The sequence below is a fragment of the Sminthopsis crassicaudata genome, chromosome 3, assembly GCF_048593235.1.
Source record: "Sminthopsis crassicaudata isolate SCR6 chromosome 3, ASM4859323v1, whole genome shotgun sequence".
NCBI lineage: Eukaryota > Metazoa > Chordata > Mammalia > Dasyuromorphia > Dasyuridae > Sminthopsis > Sminthopsis crassicaudata.
Genome location: NC_133619.1, coordinates 67,158,561 through 67,177,781, shown reverse-complemented (window position 1 = coordinate 67,177,781; position 19,221 = coordinate 67,158,561). Strand labels below are relative to the sequence as shown.

At 32.0% G+C, this 19,221-nt stretch overlaps 1 protein-coding gene across 1 annotated transcript in view; it reads left to right on the top strand.

The window, feature by feature from the left end:
- ATIC (5-aminoimidazole-4-carboxamide ribonucleotide formyltransferase/IMP cyclohydrolase) overlaps window positions 1–18,893 on the top strand; it is a 30,243-nt gene extending 11,350 nt beyond the window's left edge. Inside the window, exons 8-16 of the mRNA XM_074298762.1 lie at window positions 1,865–1,990; window positions 3,816–3,923; window positions 5,292–5,377; window positions 8,856–8,945; window positions 11,046–11,174; window positions 13,657–13,749; window positions 15,109–15,291; window positions 17,058–17,213; window positions 17,446–18,893. Of these exons, the coding sequence (XP_074154863.1) occupies window positions 1,865–1,990; window positions 3,816–3,923; window positions 5,292–5,377; window positions 8,856–8,945; window positions 11,046–11,174; window positions 13,657–13,749; window positions 15,109–15,291; window positions 17,058–17,213; window positions 17,446–17,565 (1,091 nt within the window). The 3' untranslated portion in view covers window positions 17,566–18,893. The remainder of the gene's footprint in view (window positions 1–1,864; window positions 1,991–3,815; window positions 3,924–5,291; window positions 5,378–8,855; window positions 8,946–11,045; window positions 11,175–13,656; window positions 13,750–15,108; window positions 15,292–17,057; window positions 17,214–17,445) is intronic.
- Window positions 18,894–19,221: the final 328 nt, after the last annotated feature.

The window sequence follows — 19,221 nt, the reverse complement described above, 5'->3', positions numbered from 1 at the left end:
AAAGCAATGCATTTTTGAAAAGGACTGTCCAAGAAAATGTTTATAATTTATGATGTTAGAATTTGGACATAAAACTTTATTAATAAATTCTTAATTTGAAATCCATGGTTTTGTATTAAATGAATAAAAAGTTGAATAAAGGACAGTTAATTTCTAATTATCTATAATTACCAGGACTGTGTAACATATTTTCATCTTCCTTTAATATTTCTTACTACAACCTGTTATGTGCTGCTCCTACTGTATTGCACATAATCTAGAATGCATTTAAAGAAAAAAAACTAAATTTATTAACATGTAATACTTTCCCTGCCTGCCTCCCCTCAATTATTAAATTGTAGCCTACAGTAGATCTCTTCCTCCTTTCCCCCTCAAATCCTTGGTAGTTGTATTTGGTCTAATTCAGTTTGGTCTAAACAATAAATTTGTTGTCAAATTTATTGAATTTAAAACACTATGGTCTTCAAAAATTTGTGATTTCATTGTAATCACTCTCAATTTCTTGTGGGTGGGAACTTAGATGTGTCTCAGTGATAACCCCTAGTTACTATGGACAATTCATCAAATTAAAGATAATGAATTTCTCCACTTTTAGATAAGCCAGTCCTCAGATAGCAGGCTTTTTTATGCGTATACATCTTATGGCACTGACATAGTACTTAGAAGCTTTCCAGTTGGTAAGCTGTGCCATCATTTGGGTTATATAGTACTGAGAATGCTAAATGGGTAATTAATCTCTGAGCTAGAACTTGAGTGAAAGATTGGAAAGGCAAATTGGTGAAATCAATTTTTCAATCTGTGTTTTTTATTTTTAACTTTTTAAATTACTAACCCTTGGTGTTGGAATTAAGGGTATTTCTACATGACCTCTAGAAATGTCTTGGCGGATGTTATGTCATTGGTTGGCAGAAAAATGTACTAGTGCTTCAGTATTTGAACATTAGACTAATTTAGAAGAAAATAAAAACTCATAATCACTGATATAACCTCAAAGCTCTATTTTAAGTTTAATTTATCCAGAAGCAAGTAATGATTTTAATAACTAGTGATTTTATTTGAAACCTTATTTATTTTGTTGCTTCCACTAGTATTATCTGGGAGGCATGTTAATATTTTACAGTTTTTTTTTTTTTGTTTTTTTTTTCTTTTAAAAGTGAAAAAAATTCATAATTCTATTGGCCTTGATTTATAAATTTGCTTTTCTATCTATATTTGGAAAAATCAACAGGTGTCATTTAGTTCTTCACTAATACCTACCCTTTTATTTTCTTGTTATTTATGTTTTCTCTAAGTTCATCTGTTTATCTTTGAGCAATTTGTTCCTAAGTTGTCAGCATCATTGTTTGTGTTTTTTAAATCTTTAATCAACTGTGTTTCTTCATATAATGTACATCTATCTACCACCTTCCCCCCTTACACTACTTAACTCAAAATTGAGAAAAAAAGAAAATGTATTTGAATAGATTTTTCTTGGGAAGAGTTGGGCCTTATTTTTCTCTCAGAATAAAAATCCTATTTTTATTTTTATTTTTTTGATTTGGGAATGATTTAAGAATTAAACAGTCTTAAATACTTAAATCCTGTCACTTGTTGGTTTTGGATATTAGGTATCCTTCGTTATTATTTTTAATTAGGTAAAAAACTGCAATTTATTTGTAAGATCAGTAGTAGTTTTCTTGTTAAAGTAACAACTGGGTGCTATTTTTAGTATAGCTTTTACTTCTACATCAAAATTATTTTTATGTATATTTATATGTATATGTGTGTGTATATATATGCCCAATAAGGAAGAGGACATTAAAAGAAATATGCTTCCTATTTAAACTTATCTGGTGTTTATACTGTATTTCTGTTTCATATGCAGTTCTGAATGGATCCCCTGGGTTTATAAACCTGTGTGATGCCTTGAATGCCTGGCAACTAGTGAAAGAACTCAGAGAAGCTCTAGGCATTCCAGCAGCTACCTCCTTCAAGCATGTCAGTCCAGCAGGTAATGTCATATTTTAAGCCAAAAAAAAATTTTTTTTTTGAAGTTTGAATTTTTTTATTAAAGCTTTTTATTTTCAAAACATATGCTTGGATAATTTTTCTTTTTTTTTCTTTTTTTCTTTTTTTTGCAGAGAAGGGTTATACTGTATTTTTTTCCTTTTTTTAAAATCTATGTTTTATATATATATTTTATTATAACTTTTTATTGACAGAACATATATCTGGGTAATTTTTTACAACATTATCCCTTGCACTCCTGTTCCAACTTTTCCCTTCCCTTCCTCCATCCCCTCCCCTAGATGGCAAGCAGTCTTATACATGTTAATTATGTTATAGTATATCTTAGATACAATATATGTGTGCAGAGCCAAACAGTTCTCTTGTTGCACAGGGAGAATTGGATTTCCAGGTAAAAATAACCTGGAAAGAAAAACAAAAGTGCAAACAGTTTACACTCATTTCCCAGTGTTCCTTTTCTGGGTGTGGCTGATTCCATCACTGATCAATTGGAACTAAATTAGATCTTCTCTTTGTCAAATATCCACTTCCATCAGAATACATCCTCATACAGCATCATTGTTGAAGTGTATAATGATCTCCTGGTTCTGCTCATTTCACTTAGCATCAGTTCATGTAAGTCTCTCCAAGCCTCCTTGTATTCATCCTGCTAGTCATTTCTTACAGAACAATAATATTCCATAACATTCATATGCCACAATTTACCCAACTATTCTCCAATTGATGGGCATCCATTCATTTTCCAGTTTTTAGCCACTAAAAAGTAGCCAAAATTTTTTATCCCAGCAATGCTTAAAATGTATTTTTTGCATTCTTATTTTAGTTTTTATCTTTAACATCTAGAGTACTTAACTGCTAATAATGTCTATGCTGCCTGAAGCCATCTTTTCCATGTCTTTGTTACCAAGGACATTTTAGTTTATGGGGAGATTTTGTCCAAAGAGTAGTACAAAGTATTTCACACATTGTGAGATTTATTGTTTAAGTGCTACTGTGACATAGAGAGGGAAGGTGACATAATTTATCAAATTGATCAGGACGTAAGACAGGAAATTGAAATGAGATGAAACTGAGGTCATAGCAGTTTATTGGACATCAAATTTACATTCTGTGTTTTTAGAATGACTGAAAAATTAATATAAAACAAATGATTAAGAATAAGATGGAGAAAGAAAACCTGACCTAAAGTAGGATAAATGTAGAACCAAAAGCTAGATGGACTGAAAAGGAACCTTTGCCCTTTATTTCATACAGGTTTCCCTCTCACCACTTAGATCCAGCTTGTAAAAATAAAGATGTAGTTGAAGGAGATGATCTCACCTTCTTATTATGCTAATAATCTAATTGGGCTTAGATCCTTTTTTGTTGTTTTTAATTAGGTATAAAGACCTGCAGTTTATTTGTAAGATCAGTAATATGTTCTCAAAGTAACAGCTGGGTGGTATTTTAATATAGCTTTAATTCAGTAAGAATAAAAATCCTACTTTTATGATCTAATGGGAGCATTGTGTTCCTCAGAAGTTTAAGAAGGGGAAGTGTCTAAATGAGAGATGATTCTTTACTATTCAGTATTATGAGAAAATTAAAAGTATATGGCAGTGGATTTATTTGTCCCTGTAGCCCAAGATCATGGATAATCATTTCTTTAGCCCCCAGGCTAAACCCACTAAAACTGTTTAATTCTCCCTTCCTAGTCACATTGATCAGCTGGTCCCTTTTCACATGGACTAAACAAATTTGAATTTGAATAATTAGAGTTTGTAATTCTAAGTAAAATTTTTGAATGGTTTTATGGATTTGTCCACCAGGTGCTGCTGTTGGAATACCACTCAGTGAGGAAGAGGCTAAAGTTTGCATGGTTCATGATCTCTACAAGAGCCTTACTCCATTGTCAACTGCATATGCAAGAGCAAGAGGTAGAAGCATCATAATTCTGGAAAGGAAAAGTGCTATTTATCTTGAATAGTGTGATAAGAAATTAATGATACCTTCTTAGTATGATTTCAGGTTGTTAATTTTAAGTTTTCCAGGCATATCTAAACATATTGCTTAGGCGAACTTGTAGATTTATTTCCAAACTTTACCTTAAGATCTTAATGAATTAGTATGATACAATGGAGACATTTTTAGCAGAGGGTTTCACTGTGTATGTGACATTGGGCAAGGTACTAATCTTTTTGAGCTTTACTTTCTTCAACTGCTGAAAGGAGGATAGTTGAATTAGTTTTTTTCAAGTCTAATTTTAAATATTTGATATTTTGTGACCTTAAATTCTGCTGGTTAATTGTAAAGTCAACGCTTATAATGTCACTCTTTTGAAATTCAGTGTGGTCCCCTTTAATGATCTATCATCTAATGTTCTGTTTACTGAATAATTTGATGTGAGATAGAAAATGCCTTCATGTTCTATTTTATTAACTTAGAAGTATTTTTTGTGGAATCTTTTTGTGCAAACCCTTTTTTTTTGAGGGTTTTGAATAGTTTGAAAGAATATAGTGTTTGGGTAGGGAATGGATTGTCATTCATATTTGTTGCTTCAGTAATGATTTGTGTTAGATGGAGTCTACTATAAATGGAGTGAGATGGTGGCAACAAATAAGAAGATTGAGTCAAAGAAAGTAAAAGAATGGGAAGGAACCTCTGTGGTAAAGGGACCTAGAGCCAGAATAAGAAGGTTGTATTTTGTGCTATGAGCAAGACAGTAGTGTGAGGAATGGGATAGAGAAGAGCTTAGAGGGAGGGAGAGCAGTGTGAAAGTTCTTAGAATAGTCAGACCAGTGCTGAAAAAGGCCAAGTGGATGCAAGCAAGATTGTGGGGGTAAAATCACAGGGGTACATCCTTACTATTGGCAGGAATGTTTGCAGTCATGTCACCCAGCTCCTTCATGGCCCAGCAAGATTATATGATTCATGCAAGATCACAGAGACACTAAGTGGCAAAGCCGGATTCAAATCTAAAAATTATAGATGACTAGTCTTGAAATCTTGTCAACCAAGATTATAATGCTGCTACCAATAGAGATTGGTTAGCAAGAAAAAGGCTCAGATTTAGGGAATATGTGAATATGAGCTTTGGATTTGTTCATTACAGTTACAGGAAATGTTTTTCCTCTCCAGATGATATTTTATAATTCTTATTTTGATTCCAGGAACTTATATATTTATATTACCTATATTATATTACCTATAGACTTTGTGTAGGATAGCTTTTAGCAATTTTTTTTTAAGCTTAGTAAAGCTTTTAGTATTTTGGAAAATGTTATCATTTTGTGTTTTATTTCTAGGAGCTGATAGAATGTCATCCTTTGGTGATTTTATTGCTATATCTGATATTTGTGATATCACTACTGCTAAAATCATCTCCAGAGAGGTTAGTAACTAAGATTTTTGGTCATTTCTTCAGTAGCATTGGCAGATCTTTTAAAAACTTCTAGAAATTTTACTTACAGAACACGCACACAATTTCTATCATTTACAAATCAATAATATTTTTTGTCATTTACTATTTTTCAGTTACCATATCTTGCTGACTGAATTGTTACAAAGTTAAGATTTGTTCTAGAAATTAGCAGGGGGATGAGTAAATTTGTTTTCCATCAAATTCTTTGATAATCAGTTTTGAAAAATAACTGAATCATTTCCAGTGTTAATAGTAATTTAAAAAACTTTCATAAGTGGACTTTTGAATGTGTGTTAAACCTTAGACTTAAAGTTAGACTTTAAAGTATAAAGTAGCTCTTGATAGTAACCAAATATATACCTTTGAGAGACTGAGCAACAGTCAAAAAGCACTTGTTAACCATCTATTATGTGCCATGTGCTATGGTAAGTGCTAATATACTAATATAGAAAGAACCTTATAAAACCCCTGAGCTTACTGAAAGCTCACAGGAGACCTAGAATAATTCTTGGTTATGGGGGTAGGAGGTTGAGTAAGTGTTTTATTAGAAAACAAAATTATATTTGCTAGTTCTCAGCTATAAAGGAGTAAGATTTCTAGAAATGGAGCAGTGAGCTAGAATACAGCTGAGGCAGCAAACAGATTTAGGTATCTCAAGTTCTTGAGCACTTATTGAATGAAAGCTTTGTACATTAATCTAGTAACTACCATTAAAATAAGTGAATAATTGATTTTTTTTTTTTTTGAGGCTGGGGTTAAGTGACTTGCCCAGGGTCACACAGCTAGGAAGTGTTAAGTGTCTGAGACCAGATTTGAACTTGGGTCCTCCTGACTTCAGGGCTGGTGTTCTATCCACTGCCCCACCCAACTGCCCCTAAAATAATTGATGTTTATAATAATAGTTCCAGCTTATCAAAAAGTTTAATTATCTTGTTCTTTCTTGATGCTTTATTGAAAGTGGCAGTTAGCTGGGTATGATAATTTTCTGCTATATTGCTACTGCTAGGTTGACTGAGGCTAATTGCTTGGGATTGGGAGTTCTTATATATAGTAAGCTAAATTCAGGCATCTGTATTATTGTTGTTTGCCCTATGTTCTCAAAGAGGACCATGGCATAAAGAGATGATGCTATGACATGCAAGTGGATTTAAATGAAGATGGGCTTTGTTAAGTCATCAGTCGCTCTCTCCAAATAGGCCATCTGTGTCCAGTGGCAAGATATAGATCAAGATGACTGGAGATGGCCTTGGATGTAGTACTAGGCCTTAAACTAAAGTCTTTAACAGGTCTCAGGTGTTTGTTTTTTTTTTAATGGAATTTGTGTATATATTATTTCATCCCAGGAAAATGTAAACGTCTTTTAAAAAAATTTTTTTTAAACTTTAATTAAATTAAATTTTACAAAAAATTTATGCATAGGTAATTTTTCAGCATTGACAATTGCAAAACCTTTTGTGACAACTTTTCCCTTCCTTCCCCCTACCCCTTCCCCCAGATGGCAGGTTGACCAATACATGTTAAATATATTAAAATATAAGTTAAATACAATATATGCATACATGTCCAAACAGTTATTTTGCTGTACAAAAAGAATCAGACTTGAAACAGGGTACCATTAGCCTAACAGATCTCAGTTTGACTTGAAGCAATGCCTAATCAATGACTAAGGCTAAGTAGGAAATGAGGCTGAGAATGGCCTCTTTTAACTAGTTTTTTTTTTTTTTTTTTTTTTTAATCTACTCTTGGAGGCAAATAATTAGTATTTACATTCACTTTGATAAATCTAATACCAGTGTGAGTTGGGAGGACCAGGCCCATGCCGTCTTACCATGAATGGCTATTTTATATTCTCATCAATAAATGTTCCATAAAATGTCTATACTGCACACATCAGGCTTTATGCAACATATTACAATACTAAGTGTCTCTCTGTTTTCACCACCTACTTCCCCTTTCTTTTCTTTAATGTTTTTAATACAATCTTTTATACCATTTTCCCCATGCAAATATTTAATACATATGTTTTTCCATTGATTGTCCTCTGGCGTTAACTGATTATCTTTGGTAATAGGGAGCAGTTTGAAGTCACTAAAAGTGGATAATGTACATTAACTTCCTATCTGTATTAAGAGAAATAGACTGGACAGAGTAGGCCTTTTCTATACTTATCAAATCATTTAATAATTCAAAAAACATAATGAAGTTGCTATATAAGCAGGGTTCCCTGAAAAGCACTAAGCATAAATGGGGGAACGCAAAGGTAAAGTCAAATGGAAGGTCTGTGACTTCAGTTAAATTAAGTATGGAGGTGATAGCTAAAGAGAGATAACTTTCTTTAGGGACTTAGAGTGAACTTTATGGATTTAACTGAGTTGGACTGGAATTGAAAAAGAAGATTTCAGCAGGTTGCACATTGTGCAGAGTAGTAGTTCCAATGCTTATTAGCACATCACTTTATACATAGTTGGTGCTTAGGGAACTTTTTTTTTTTTTTTTTTTTTTTTTTTCATATATTCATTCTTCTGGTAGTTTGAATTTATTGGGACATGTAAGTATAAGACTTTGAAGAACAATTAGTTACCCACTTTGGAATAGTTTGTGATAGGAGGATACATTGTGAAATAGGATTGGGAGGATAGTTCAGAAACAAATGATAGAGAAGGCCCTAAGTGCTGGATTAGTGATTGTGTTTTATCTCATGGAGACCAGAGAGCAATTAAAGGAATTCACAGATAAGATGAATTAACTGTGTGAAGGTTGGATTTGAGAATGAAGAAGGCTTTTGCCGAATTTCAGCCACAAAAATAATATGAATTGATTTTTGGGTGATGGCAATGTAAAAGAGAGAACAGATCAAAGTGTATTCTGGGGTTAGGATCAGCCAGATTTGGCAACTGATTAAGGATGAAAATTAGACTTCAAGAGACAATGTGATATGGTGCAAAGCACACTGGATTTAGATTTAAGTTTGAATTCTGGTTTTCCTGGGAATTTCCCTGGAATCTCTAAATTAAAGAGAGCTGGGCTCACTGACCTTGAGGTCCTTTTCATCTCTAAATTTATTCTGACTTGGAGGATCAGAAGACATACACAAGTATTATGGGACAAGGCAGGAACTCTTTTGAAGAAGTGCTAAGTGACACATTTCTAAGGATAAATGCCTAACAGAAACATAATACAAGAGTTTATTGCTTCATTGGTTTTTCTATCTAAGAATGAACATTGAAATCAGAAAAAAAAAAGAGTGGGAAATGTTCAAATGAGAGATTCTTTTCCACCAGGAGAAAAAAGAGTACTCATTTCAGAAGACAGGTGAAAGATAGATTTTTTTTTTTTATATTTATAATTTATATACAAAAAGTAATTAAAAAGTCCTATGGTAAATAAGGTGATTTCCTCTTGTTTTTCTAGGTAAAACCATCCTTTTTTTCCCTTTGTTTATTTTCAGGTATCTGATGGTATTATTGCACCTGGATATGAAGAAGAAGCCTTGAAAATCCTCTCCAAAAAGAAAAATGGGAATTACTGTGTACTTCAGGTTAATGCATTCAATTTTTTAAAAGTATATTTTGCTAATCTCTCCTTCCCCTCCAACCTATTGCTTCTCCTGTAAAACCCCCTTATGAATTTTCCCTTTATTTTTATGTTCCTTGATATTACTCTGTTTTCCTTTAAAAAAAATTATAATCCTCTTGCCTTTTTATGGTTATCTACTTTTATATCCATAAGACTCTTCCTCATCTTTTAGTCCATCTGGTTATATTATTCTCTTGTCCTCCCAAAAAACTTTTTCATAACAGAAAATGTAAAAGGATTCCACATGAATCTTATTTAGACTACTTTCAAAATGTTACATTGGCTTCTTGGTTATCATTAGTGTTGACCTTTCTTCTACCAAAATTAAAATTAAAAGATTAAAATTAAAAATTAAAGAACAAGGTGAGGAAAACACCTTATAACAAATGAGCATTGTCTAGCAAATGGAATTCATAAAACAGCTATATCACATCCCCAAATAAGTATCTCTTTTTGGTTCATTTTTACTGTCATTTTTCAGGAAGTGGACAATTTACTTCATCATAAGTTCCCTGGAGATATGGGAATAATCATTGCATAGATTGAACTTTTTAAGTCTTTGAAAATATATACATATATATATTTATGATGTCTTTGTATAAATTGTTCTCCTGATTCTATTCATTTTTCACTTTTGTCAGTTTATACTACCCAAGATTCTCTGAAAACTTTTTTTTTATTTCTTACCTTCCAGCAACATTCTACTACATTCAGATTCCATAATTTATTTTAACAATTTCCTAATAATATAAAGAGGCAATATAAAGTAACTCCTTAGATTCTACTCTGTGTGCATCCACCCTCCCACACCACCCCTATCCCCATTCTGATTCTCTTTTTCAGTCTCTCTTCAGAATCAGGAATAGATTTTGCTTATTTGTATTCTTTCTGATGCCAATCTTATTTTATCCCTCAATTATTTCCCTATTGAATTTGATATATTTTATATAGTATAAAATGTGTGTTGAATCCTGCAAGAGCTTTATATGATGCTCTCTTCTCTATCTCTTTGCATATTCCTTTTTTTTTTTTTTTTTTCCGGCAAACCCCCCTCCCCCTCTTTCTGAGGCTGGAGTTAAGTGACTTGCCCAAGGTCACACAGCTAAGAAGTGTTAAGTGTCTGGGACCACATTTGAATTCGGGTCCTCCTGAATTCAAGGCTGGTGCTCTGCATATTCCTTTTTTCTCATTAACTACACTTATGAGAAATAGCATGTCCATCCTTTCTCCTCTTTATATTAGTGTATTTCTTTTGCCCCTTTTCCCCCCTCTTCAAATCCTTGAAATAGAGCCAATCCAATTCTACAACTTTTGTTTTTCTTACTTAATTCCCTCAGGCTCTTTGAAGACATTAAGGTACTTTAAAGACCATGTTTCTTCTTCTGTGAATATTAGTAGTATGTCATTAGTTCCTTCCAGAAATAAATTATCTTTCTAGGATTCTTTTGATTTTTGTGTTTGTGTCGATGTTTCTTTTTAGCTTTAGTCTTTTCATCAGAAGTACTTATAAGTCTTATATTACATTAAAAATACTTTTCTTTTATCAAGCTTAAAAAGCAGAGTTGACAGTGAGAAAAATGAGAGCAAAATCCAAAAGAATTAAACTTTATGTTCCAAATTATAAAGGCTCGGATAACCAGTTGTCATCAAATGTTTATTAGATGTTTTGTGTAATTAAGAGGATTACTTTTTATGTCATTATCTAATTTTGGTTACTGACAAATCTTCCTTGTTCACTTTTGAAATTACATATTTTTAACTTTCTGCTAATCCTTGGCAAATAGATGTTTGTAATGTATTTGGTTTATCTTTTCCTTTACAAATCTTAAAAGATTTATAATTTGGAGAAATATAAAATTCATTAACATTGTTTTAAGTAATAGGACTGAATTTTGCATTACACGCCTGCTGAAATGATTTGATAAATTTCCCTTATGATAAGTGTGCCAGATTTTACTTTGAGTTTATCCTACTAAGAAAGAATTGTTTTAAGAACTATATATTTCCTGTTATTTTACTAAAATCATATAAGAAGAAAACTTTAAATATTCATTGTTTTTAGATGGACCCTTGTTACAAACCGGATGAGGATGAAATTCGAACTCTTTTTGGATTACATCTAAGTCAGAAGAGGAATAATGGTGTAATTGACAAGTCATTATTTAGCAATATTGTTACAAAGCATAAAGATGTAAGTTTAAAGTATAGTTTAAATTGTATTAAACATTTTATCATAGATGTTAAAGGATTGAATGATGGATTTTTTTGGGGGGGGGCAGGGGAATATGTCCCAAAGGGTCAGTTATTTGTTTTCTGTGGGAAAAAAAAACAACAACAAACTATTTTCTTAGTTTCTGCGTCCCATTTGTAGTAAAGACCATACTCTAGAAGCTTGAAATGTGAATTGAATCATTCTGTGTAGCAGTTTTCATTAGAAACAGTACTTAGTGTTTAAGCTTTGACAATGGAGGAATAAATCTCTCTCAAAAGCCATCTACACCATGAGACCAGGAGCTTCATCTTCGGTTTCAAGTTTTTGAAGATAGCTTCTCCTAGCTTGGAGAATTAGGTAGAGGTGGTAAAACACAGGAATCTGTTGGGGCTGGTCCATCTTCCTATTACTTCATTAATTTTTCTTTCACAAGACCCAGGCATTGGCCCACTAACAAATATGGTCTTCCTGTAGTCTTTTGTTATAGTGTTAATAGTGCTTTAGTATAACAAAGGGAAAAGCTATATGTAGTTTCCCCTTTATTTTCACTTAAAGTGTGGGAGGCCACTAATTAGAACTTTATTTTAATTTGATCCTGTCTCACAAAAAAATGTTATTCAGAAATGGGTCCTGTTGTGTGTATGTGTGTGTGTGTGCGTGTACACACACAAGAGAGATATTAGTCAGTATTTGCATTATTCATTGCCTTACAAATTTCAAAGAAATATTTATAAGGATGCAGGTATCATCTGAGAGTCCTCTGAACAGCTCCTTTGATTTCTTAATATTGAACCATATTTTTTATAATTCTGCCTGTATATCCTTCATCAGATATGAAGCCATTAATTGATAGTTATATGTATTGACTTGTTTGGGGATATTTAATCAAGGTCTTAGTAGAATTTCTCATTCTCATCATTTGAGATACTTGTTTTGTAGTGTTTTTATCTGTCTTTGCTCATCAAGTTGTAGCTAGGTAGTACAGTGGATAAACTGCTTGAGTTGGTATCAGATCAAGATCGGATCTGGCCCTGAGCACATTACTTCTCAGTTGTCTCATCTATAAAAAAGGAATAATAATAGCTTTAAGTTTAAATGGGATAACATCTATAAAGTGCTTTGCAAATCTTTAAATCACTATTTTAAGTTATTATTGTCTTTATAAATACTAAAAGGCACAGTGACCAAATGTACCCCAAATGTTTCTTATTTCCTTTGGGTGCAGGATGAAATCAGTTCCATCAACTCATTAGCCATTTACTCACAAATTCTTTGTCTTCTAATTTCATTAATTACTAGATTGCCAATTTGGATCATTTCAGTTTCTTCAAAAGTATGTTATTTCAGTCACCTGACATTCATATAGCAAACAGCTAATGTGTGCCTCATACATAATGTGCTACATCTAGGAATACAAATAAATTGATTGAATTTATTTATCCATAGTCAGAAACTGCATTTTTAGAGTATCAAAGTTAAATTTATGTTTATTCTCCCCTTTTCTGCCACCAGTACCAAAAAAAAAAAAAATCAAATATTCTTGCTTTTCTTTTTATTCCCTTTGTAGTACAAAAGGCAGCCTAACATCAAGGCCAACAAGTTCTAGTGTGTAGTCCGTATTAAAATGCTGTAAGGCATTTTTAGAAAAGTAAAAAGTTCTGCCATGTATAGAGTTTTCATGGTGTTAACATTTTCAGGTATAGATGGTTTAACTACTTTTAATAACTATAGATAAAGAAAAGCCAAATCTTTGCTTCTTTCTTTATTTTCTAAGTGATTTGAAAACTGCCTGAAATTGTTCATGCTTTAGTTTTTTTGTGAAATAAAATAAAGCTTAAATCTCTTTGCTATGATGATAAATTAAAGTTTGTCTGAACTATTTTTGTGAGTTAATGATAAAGATATTCATTCCAATGATGGTCATTTTTTAAAATTAAAGATATTTATTGGTGGTCTGTCTTTCCTTTTCCTTTCTGGCATCTCTCTTACTTTGACCCTAATTGAAAAAAGATGTAACTTGGTGTGAAAAATACATACAGAAAATGAACTCTCTGAAGATGAGATGTGACAAAATGCCAGGAAGAGTTTGGTTTGAGGCATGAATTATAATATAAATACACACATATAAGACATCACAACATTATGTAGATGGAGTGCTTAAAGGTTTTTAAAATTTCTATATATTAAGCCACATTTATTGAGTTCCAAAAGCAATATATCCTCAAATCAAGTATATATTTTTTCAGATCAAATAAAGTAGTTCATTTGATTCCTGAATAGATAAGGGCTAGCTATAAGTAATCTAATAGTAATTTACTGCTTCTGCAGCAAAAAAAACCAACACAACTATTTGTACCATTGATTTCATCTACTTTTACATGTTACATTGAAGGAATAAGACACAATGAGGCACTTTAATGCGTTTGTGAAATGTAAAATTGTTTGTTTGTTTGTTTTTCAGTTGCCTGAGTCTGCTATCAGGGACCTCATTGTAGCTACAGTTGCTGTCAAGTACACTCAATCCAATTCAGTGTGCTATGCTAAGAATGGTCAGGTAAATTGATTAAAGAATGGCCTACTTTGTCACATCTCTTTGGGGGACAGTGTAAAAATCAATGTTCTTTCTAATGAGACAAGATTTATTCTGTACCTTGTTTTACCTAGCTGCCACATTAGTGTTTATTTCGAAATAATGATATAAAGAATCTTTTGAATAAGTACTTTTCAAATAAGTACCATCTTTTCTTGTTCGGCCTATTAACTAACATTCAGTGATCCTAGAGAAACCTCAGGCTCTGTGTATTTGGATTACATCATGATATTTAGACTTCATTCTGAAATAAATATAAATTTACTCTAAATTTTTTTATAAATATGAATTCACTCTAGAGAATTTTAAAAATAAACCTACTTATGTACCACAGATGTGTGAAAACCTAGTTCCAGAAGCTCTTTGCTTCATTAATATTTTAATGCCCAAGTCCATGAAATAATGGCACATTTACATACTTGTATTTTCCTTCCTTTGGCCTTCAATGTATTACCTGTAGAGAGTATCTCAGAGATATCACAATGATTTGAAGAGCTGAGAAAAAAAGAGCTGCATGGTTTGCATTTAGAAACTTTAAAAATATATATTTTTAAAAAACAAAGCATTGTCCATGGCACATGATTGTTTTGTGAGGAAACACTTCTTGTAAAGTTACAATGAAGATTTGAAACATCTAGTTGACACTAATATTGGAAAAACAGCTCAGAAGGAAAAAAATACATTGTCAGAATTCTTCTGGCCTATGTATATAGTATTTTTGTGCATAGGTGTGTATAAATAAAATTAATCTGTTTTTAAAATGTAATTAGCTAAAGCAGCTAATCTTTATCTTCATAAAAATTGATTTTTTTCCTACTTCTGAGTTGAACATAGTTGTGGACATCAATTATTTAATTTTACTAGTCTTTATTAACAAATAGACATGGTGCATTTTGTTTGTGCTACAAGGTGAAACTTAATGAATGGATGCTAAGTAATTTCATTACCGTGCTGTTTTCCCAGTTTAAGGTTTTGACATCTGTTGCTCAATAGTTTTCTTAAAAAATGTCAGGTGTTTCACGTTTTTCTGTTTTCAGTGTGTATTCTTAGTTGCAATGCTTAAATTAATGAATCTGAGTAATAAGTACTTGAAAGTACTTTATTTTTCTGATTTTAAAATTTGTTGGTCTTCAGACTAATTCATTACAAACCCAATCTTTATATAATTTGTCTTTTTATTGTGTATTTCTAATTTGCATATTGCAGCTATTTTAAAAATTATATGCATATAAAGTAAGGATGTGAAAGAAAGGCTTTTTGAGAAAAATCAATAAACTTTTTTGTGAAATATGTTGTTCATTTTAACCAATTGACGTATTTCAGGTAATTGGTATTGGAGCAGGTCAGCAATCCCGAATACATTGTACTCGCCTTGCAGGAGAAAAGGCAAACCATTGGTGGCTTAGACATCACCCCCAAGTGCTTTCAATGAAATTTAAAGCTGGAATAAAGAGAGCAGAAATCTCTAATGCTATTGATCAGTACGTGACTGGCACCATTGGTGAGGTATGTACAAGGATTCTCTCCATGGGGATTCTTTGCCATGTGTCTAGATATTGTTTTTGGAATAAATGGGTGGAGCTATAGATAGTGATCAGACTTGGAGTCAGAAAGACCTGAGTTCATCACTGGCCTTAACCCGATTTGCCTTAGTTTCCTCATTTCTGAAATGAACTGGAGAGGAAAATGTCAAACCATTTCACTATCTCTGCTGAAAAAATCCTAAATAGGGTCATGAAGAGTTGGACATGACTGAAACAACTGAACAACAGGCCACACCTTCCCCCCCCCAAAAAAAAAAAAAATCTTAGAGAAACAAGGGGGAAAGGCATTTTGCCAGCAAAGTTTCTCTTAACTAGAACATGTTATATGTGTGTTTTTGTCATGCATTTCCATTCTTTTTTTTTTTTTCTTTTTTATGGATCGCTCACAAGGAAATGCCTAATAATTGGTAATAATTATAAAACTACTATTTTTTTCATGCTTTCTTGGTTTTAACTAGGAATTGATTTTAGTAATGGGTATTGTGTTAGATTAAATGAAGTAAAATAAGTTTATAGTTTTTAATTTCTTTCTCACTGATAAAAATCTACTAAGTATTGAGATCCTGTGATTTACATTTCAATTATTTGAATGTGTTCTGTCCTCCTAAAGTATTAGTATTCATTCATTAAAATGTCAAATGAATAGAAAAAAAGAAAGGAAGCAAGTGTTTATATAATGTAGGCACTAAGTGGATTCCTGAATAATTCATTTAGAGTGGTACATTTGAACTCAACTTTTCTCTCTCGTTGGTTTGTCTTTAATAAGGAAAATTTGTATAACTGTCATTATGTGAGGTTAGAAAATAATGATACTCTCTTGTCATAAAATATATAGTTCACTGTAACTGCCAAAGAAAATCTTTGAAATTGAATTTTTTTTTTTAACTTTAGGCATTTTGCTTGCTATATCATTTTACCTGTTGCAACCCCAATTGATCAGATTGCTGGCAGCTTATTGACCTTTCTTCAATGCCAGAAACTCTAACATAGTTAATATTTTTTTTAAGGGTAGAAAGCCATCGTTTAAAACACGAACTTTTATTAAATAAAAATACTGTGAATTCCAATAAAGTTCATGTTTTGAAGCTGCTTACTTAAGAAATTGGTATGGAAATATAGTTCATGATAGTGAATTGTAATTAGATTTCTTATTTTTCATTTCTGATAACCCTTGAAAATTCTTTCTAAAAATTCTCGTTTGTGAGCATAGAGTACATCTACATTACCTAAACAACCAGAGATTAAAGAATAAAATTTTAATAGGTAGATTAAAAGTGTATATAGTTATGACTTTATTTGATTTATGACATAGAATTGCATTGTTAAATTAATAATTTTCCACACAAAAACTTAGTGACATCAGATATGAAAGAACTCCAGATCATGTAAATGGGATTGTGAAAAGAATGTTATCGTCCCTAATAGGAATGAGGCAAGATTGCATTGTGGATAGAAGGCTGGTCCTGGTATTAAGAGTACCTATCTACATTTACATCCTGCCTATGTCACATACTGGTGATGTGATCTTGGGCAAGCCTATTAAACTTTTTTTTCCCCTGCAATTTAGATTGTGGATGTAGATCACAGAATTCTATGTTTGGTGGATATTCCTATGTCAGTAAAGTCTTGGGTCCAGATTAAAATAAATTAACAAAGTAAAAATGCCAAGGAGAAATTCCTAGAAATTTTTTTAATGTTTGGTAAACTTATCTTTTTTTCTTTTTGTAGGGTGATGATTTGGCCAAATGGGAAGCAATGTTTGAGGAAGTTCCTAAACTTTTAACTGAGGTAGAAAAGAAGGAATGGATTGATTCATTAAAACAAGTGTGTCTCAGCTCCGATGCCTTTTTCCCTTTTAGGGATAATGTAGACAGGGCTAAGAGGGTAAGTTCAGTGGATAAGAGAATATTTTCAGAATGTAGATTTTTCAAAATTGTTAGGGTTTTCTTAATTTGCATGTATAGGTACTGAATTGGCAAGAAAATGTGTGATATTTTGTTATACCAAAATTATACTATTAATCCTTGATTAATCTGATTTATTTGAGAAAATTTACCTTATAACAATTTTTTTTTTTTTATTTTTTTTTTTTATTTTTTTTTTTTTTTTATTTTAGAGTGGTGTAGAGTTTATTGTGGCTCCCTTGGGTTCAGCTGCTGACCAGATTGTAATTGAGGCCTGTGATGAGCTTGGAATAACACTCATTCATACAAATCTTCGACTATTTCATCATTGATTCTGATGCATACTTTTATGTATTATTTGCAAAAATGTATCATGAATTATTGTGAACACACATAGTCATGAAAAATTTTAATGGATATCTTTTAAAAACAAATTTTAATGCTTTATCATTTTTGGAGTTTTGAAGTTTTGAAAAATTATAGTAAGAAGCATTATCAAAGAAATTAAATCATGGGAATAAGTTTTTCATATCTTTTAATTTCATCTTTGAGGACTGAGCTGCTGCTGTGTGTGATCTCTATTGTATATCTTCATGTAAAAATATAATACATTTCAGCTATTTGGAAAGCCACGTATGTATATTTATTTGAACACAGTTAAGAACTAAGCAAAAAAGGACTGAGTAGCAAAAGGATATGTTACAAATTCTTCATTTTCCCTTCAGGATCTTACTCACATTTTATTTAATCTTTATTTTATATCCAAATAGATTACATGTTTGTATTTTCAGACACTAATAGATCTAACAGATGTCGTCATTTGATTTCTAAGGTCCCAGGAAATTTGAAAAAGCAAATTAGAATCAACTGGACCAGAAGTAAGCTTAACCTCCCATTCAAAAGAAAAATTGCCATTTTGGTAGCCTGTCTGTTGAGATAGTTATATCTCCTTGTATTGCTTTCTCACTTTCTCCCTGTCCTTTTTTAAAGGCAGAGAGAAAAGTGTCACCTAAACTTGCCATTTGATAGAGCATCTATCACCTGAAGAGTTATTGTATATTCACTCCAAAACAAAGTGTGAAAGCAGTAATAGCTAAAGAGTGATATGATAATTTGGTATATAGAGAAAAAATGGGCCTCATTAGGCAGTCCCAGTGCTTTAAGACCCAAGTTGACCTTCCTTTGATAGTTTTCATTTACATCTCTTGTAAAAGGGCCCTTTTGGGCCCTCTGAATAGACTTCCTGTAGAGATACAAATGGATGATAGCAATAAGATGTTTCTGTTTCTGTATTAAAACTTGGACACATTTCTAAATAGTTTGCCTGGAGTATAGGCAAAAAGAAAACCTGAGATTTTTCACAAAATTACTAATGAAATTAACAATATTTTAGTTTTGTGTTTGTTTTTAAATGTAGACTTTGATTTCTTTGGTGTAGGAAACTCCCATCAAAGATTCTGCCAATGTGGAATGGCACTTGTTCTGCAACTTAGAGTGTTAGAACATTTCTGAGGTACTGAAAAGTCAAGTGACTTGACCAGGATCATGTGCCTATTATATTAGGACTTGAATCACTGCTATCACTTAGAAGCCTTCTCAACATCTGCTGTGCTGAGATGTATTTAATAAATGCTTTTTCATGATTTATCCTTTAAAAAAATCTTAACTTTATTGGATGGAAACAAAGTTCAGGTTCTACTGAAGTTGATAATCTTTTTCAAATTAATTCAGCTGAAATGTACCTCACTTTGAATTATCTTAGCACTCTGTAAACATTTTCTTTCTTTTTTATTCCTAAGGCATTTGGGGTTAAGTGACTTGCCCAGGGTCACACAGGAAGTATTAAATTTGAACTCCGGGCTGGTGATGTATCCATTGCACCACCTAGCTGCCCCTCTGCAAATATTTTCAACAGTTAAGCATATAATCAATCTTTATTTTATCTGTGGTATGTTCATATTTCCAGTTTGTAAATAATTTTAACATTG